General features: G+C 42.1%; 1 protein-coding gene across 1 annotated transcript in view; it reads left to right on the forward strand.

Moving 5' to 3' along the window:
* Window positions 1–401: 401 nt before the first annotated feature.
* UBXN2B (UBX domain protein 2B) overlaps window positions 402–4534 on the forward strand; it is a 151011-nt gene continuing 146878 nt past the window's right edge. The window contains exons 1-2 of the mRNA XM_019519015.1: window positions 402–568; window positions 3427–3493. Of these exons, the coding sequence (XP_019374560.1) occupies window positions 402–568; window positions 3427–3493 (234 nt within the window). The remainder of the gene's footprint in view (window positions 569–3426; window positions 3494–4534) is intronic.

Consider the following 4534-nt stretch of genomic DNA (forward strand, 5'->3'; position numbering starts at 1 on the left):
GGAGTAGTGCAAGTCAGGCAGGGAAGGGAGTGGGCGGTGGGAAAACGGCTGGAGGATCCATGCAGAGACAGCTTGCTGGTGTGACTGACAGGGAAGCCCGCAGAAAGCCGTGGTTCAGAGCACAGAACCCACATAGAGCCATCTTGGGCCAGCCCCAAGCAGCACAGGACCCTGCAAGGGGAGCCTGTGAATCAGACCCAGTGCAGGGAGCCCAGACAAGGACAGTTAGAAGTGGTGCCTCAAGGCACCCTGGACCCACTTAATTACCGCAGTAGACGGGGCTCAGCTCATGACGAGGCATCAGTGCCCTGCTCAGCCAACTAACCTGAGCAATTTAAGTTCAATTACCTAATTTGTTGTAATCCTTTGAAGTGGAGGCACAGGCACCATCCTAAGTAAGTATGGACCTAACCAAGCACCTAGAAGGAAAAGAACCAAGTGGAAGCAAGACTCGCCATCAAGGTCTGACAGCAACGCCTGAGTGGAAAGGGATAGGGTGTAGAGAAGGAGAAGGACCACAGAAGCCAACTGCCGACTCGACTGCACCAAGACCACCGAGTGACCACAGGTACCACCTCCTCATAATTGAACATTTATCTAATAGAAACAGCAAGTTATGGCAGGTGAGAAGAGGACGGTGCATCGCAACCAAATAGACAGTGCATGTGCACTGCCCATTGGCAGCATTCTGGACATCAATCTGTCACAGCAACCACATTATTTTTAAGGAAATCTGGGACACTACCCCCCACCCAAGACAGCAGCACTGCTGCAGGCAGAGGCAGGGGCACAAGGCACTTCACCGGGCTGTGATCCATGTCCCTGCAATTCTGGGACTTCTGTTTTAATTTTCACCAACAGCCAGGACCGGCCTACAAAATCTGGGACTATCCCAGACAAACTGGGATGTATGGTCACCCTACACAGAACTGACCTGACAATATTGGAGCAAGATAGTAAAGTGATTCTTTGCAATATAGCCCAAACTGACAAAATTTTCATAACAAGTATGTATGCATGATATTCAGAGCTTGCCTTATAGCAGGAGCGACGCATAGGGGGTACATACGGGTACACATGCACCCCCTGAGTGTGGCAGTGCAGCCCCTACAAAAAGGTGCTGCCGGCAGTGTTGTTGGTGCCTGCAGATGGTTGCCGCTTGCCACCCCACTACCGACACCATCGGTGGTGACTGTGGGTGGTCTGTGATCCCCGCTAGCCACCGCCAGCATTTATGGGTGGTTGCAAACCCCTGGTCAGTGCTCACCACCCCACCCCCTCACTTCCAACAGTGCTGGCGGCATCTGCAGGAGCTCCCCCACTTACCGCCACTACACTCCCGCCACCACCACCAGTGCTGCCGTGCCACCCCAGTCACCGCGGGCACACATCGTTCATGACTTATAGTAGCAATTATCTACTATTTATTTTATAGTGGGCACAAATCTCTTTCATCTGACAGCTGATTCTAACTTGAAGCCTGTGAGTAGAGCCATAAAATGTTTCTTAAAGTCTTGGGAAGACAGTAGAGGAGCTGGAACAGCTGTTAATGTTGATGGTTACAGTTGCCTGTAGGTGTTCAGATGGGGCTGGATAAGAAGGCTGGGGAGAGGAAGAGGTTAAGGCAGAAAACTGTCCAACTACATAAATCCATGTACATACTGTAGCAGAACAATCAGATGAGCTATGTTATCAGCAGTGCATCAACACATCTTTAAACAACACCAACTCTAGAGTATATGCATTCCTAATAAAGTATGAAATCTGTTCCCATATTCATAATTAAAAACAAAATATAGATTGTGTCCATGTTTTGTCCTTTGGGTATGTATGTGATTTTAATATTGGCTGATGTCCTAAGAAAACTCTTCCTGGAACACGTATGTGAAAAATGCTAGAGATATATGGGAGGGGAAAGCTGAAATATTTTTCTTGGTTTCCTCTTCACCAAGCCCTCAAGATTTGTTGGATAATTCACAAGGATCCTCCCTAAATGCTGATTAAAGTAAACAAATGTACTGCCCAGTTCTATTTGTCTGTTACATTAATTAGTCCCACAGGAAGCTCCCACCTCTTGTAGTCTATGCCCTTTTAGAAGATTGAAATGTATGGCAAGACACCTGGAAACTGATTATAGCATGAAGGCGGATCATTTGGAATTCAGCAACATGCCATTCTTACAGTTACCAAAACACTCAGTAGCATGTTGGGAATGGAAGAATGTTTCATTAAATATTACAAGTATGTGAGACAGTGAAGCATGTGGTTAATTTAAGCCAGTGGTTCTCAACATTTTTGGACTCAGGTCACCCCTCAGAAAATGCCAGCTCTTAGTTTTCACTTGTTTCTGACTATACAAAAATAATTATTCTGTTGCAAAAAATTCAGGAAGACTACAACAGATCAGAATATTTTGGACACGATGGATTCCTATTAGAAATTTCTGAGTTTATTTTGTGAAGCTTATGTAGGCGTTTGCAGAACGTTGTCCTCTCAACACCCCAGGGTTAAGAATCACTAGTCTAAGCAATCTGTGAGCTATTTGTTTTTTAGGCAACTCTTCATAACATTCAATATTTTAGATGGATAGAAGATGAAGTTTATGTGCAGTAGGGTAGGCCAAGAATACTAAATGAACTAAAAGCTCGAATAGAATTGTGTGGAATTCAGACTACATTCAAAGACTTAGCTTTTTTGGTATCTGAATTTTTACAGTAGTTCCAAGTGGGAGCAAAACTGGAATGGAAGCATTTTATGCCTATTGGTTTACAGAACTACATGAAAGGAAGAGCAATAGAAGGTCAGGCCCTATATTTTATCATTCATGTTCAGACACTAAACTGAGATCCTTTCAACATCTTTAGATTGAGCCAGTCTAAGGTTGAAATGTCAACTTCAATTCTATGAGCATGTTTTTATCTTGTCTGAATTCCTCCCTCTGAGGAAAGAGACATAGTCTATTATTTGATTTCCTTGCCTCCTTAAGACTGTGTGCGTGTGTCTACATGAAACATTAAATGCACATTAGATTAATTCTAGTGCGCATTAGCGCATCATGCAAAGAGCATGGTAATGTGCAGTAGACTTAGTCTAAAAAAAAAGCATTCAGGTACACTAATGCTCAGTAGCACCAATTATGTTGCATTAAGTTAGCTCCTGTTATTACAGGTACTAAACAATGCATTGTAATTACAGTGCATTGTAATGAACATGTAGACATGCCCTGCATCATATAAACATTTTTGAATGAAGAAACGGTCTCCATTTAACAGAAGACTGGGCATAGATTTGTGCATGGATCTCCCATGTAACAATCTGATGTGCTAGTCATAAGACAACTCAGTTACCCTTTCTTGTACTTTTTAGTTATGCTCTTTCACATATAGCATAATTTTAATAACTTTATTTCCAATGATTATTATACAGTGCAAAAAGCCTCTTTTCCATTTATGGATTATTGATTTACTGGAATATAGCTGCTGTTTCAGAACAGGTACAGTTCACCACATCAGTAAAGCTGACATGCATATAGTTAAATCTCTTTGCTAACAGATCCCTACAAATGTTGAAAAGACTCAGGGGTTGTTACACAGTGTTTGCTTTTCTCAATGTAATAACCTGGGTTTGGGGTTTTGATTTTTTTTTTTCACGTTGCTTAAAAGGACAAAAATGGAATTTTAACATCTAATTAAAGTACAAAAGGGTTTTAAGCATTGCCCCCTAATACAGTCCTTCCACTCTTTTATTAAAACAAAACCTCAGACACCAAATCTTTTTTATTACTAACATCTGTGTCTAGTTTGATCAACTGTGACTCCTACCTGCAGTTACAGAGTAATTTAATCAGCTGGCTGCATTATCCTTTGGTTTTCTATTTAGGCCCCAATCCTACAAAGACTTATCCTTTATGAGCTGTGTATATGTGCATAAGCCTTTGCAGTATTGCTCTCTAAGTCTGAGTCATGCTTTGGTGTTTGTCACTGATACCAGAGGAATCTACATGGATATAAAGATCAGCTGAAACAGATTCAACTGGAAGGTCAAAGCTGTTTACAGGAAGCTCTTTGACACAGGCACCTTATCATGGCACTTAACTGAAAAATCACTAGCATGCGGTTGGCATTATGATCAACAGCAATGGAACTAGACAGCATAAATCTGTTGCCTTTGCAAATCATTTTCTCAATTGTTCTTGATTGAAAAATAGCAATGTTTGGACATTGCTCTTTTCTCTTAGGAAATGCTTAGGATTCTTAGGAATGCTCATACCAAAAATTAAGCAGCAAAATGCCAAAAAGGATCTAGTTATAGCCCATCACAAAATTATTAGCAAATGTTGCTGCAGCAGCAGAAACATCATCAACAATAATAAGATAATAGCATGCTGAGATATATGGGCTGTATTAATAGGAGTACTGTATGCCAGTAATCTATAGTTTCTATAGTTTCTAGGGTCGGAAGGGACCTGAGCAGATCATCTAGTCCGACCCCCTGCCATGGCAGGAAAGAGCACTGGGGTCAAACGACCCCAGTA

The sequence above is a fragment of the Gavialis gangeticus genome, unplaced genomic scaffold, assembly GCF_001723915.1.
Source record: "Gavialis gangeticus isolate Ggan-Ray unplaced genomic scaffold, GavGan_comp1, whole genome shotgun sequence".
Classification (NCBI taxonomy): domain Eukaryota; kingdom Metazoa; phylum Chordata; order Crocodylia; family Gavialidae; genus Gavialis; species Gavialis gangeticus.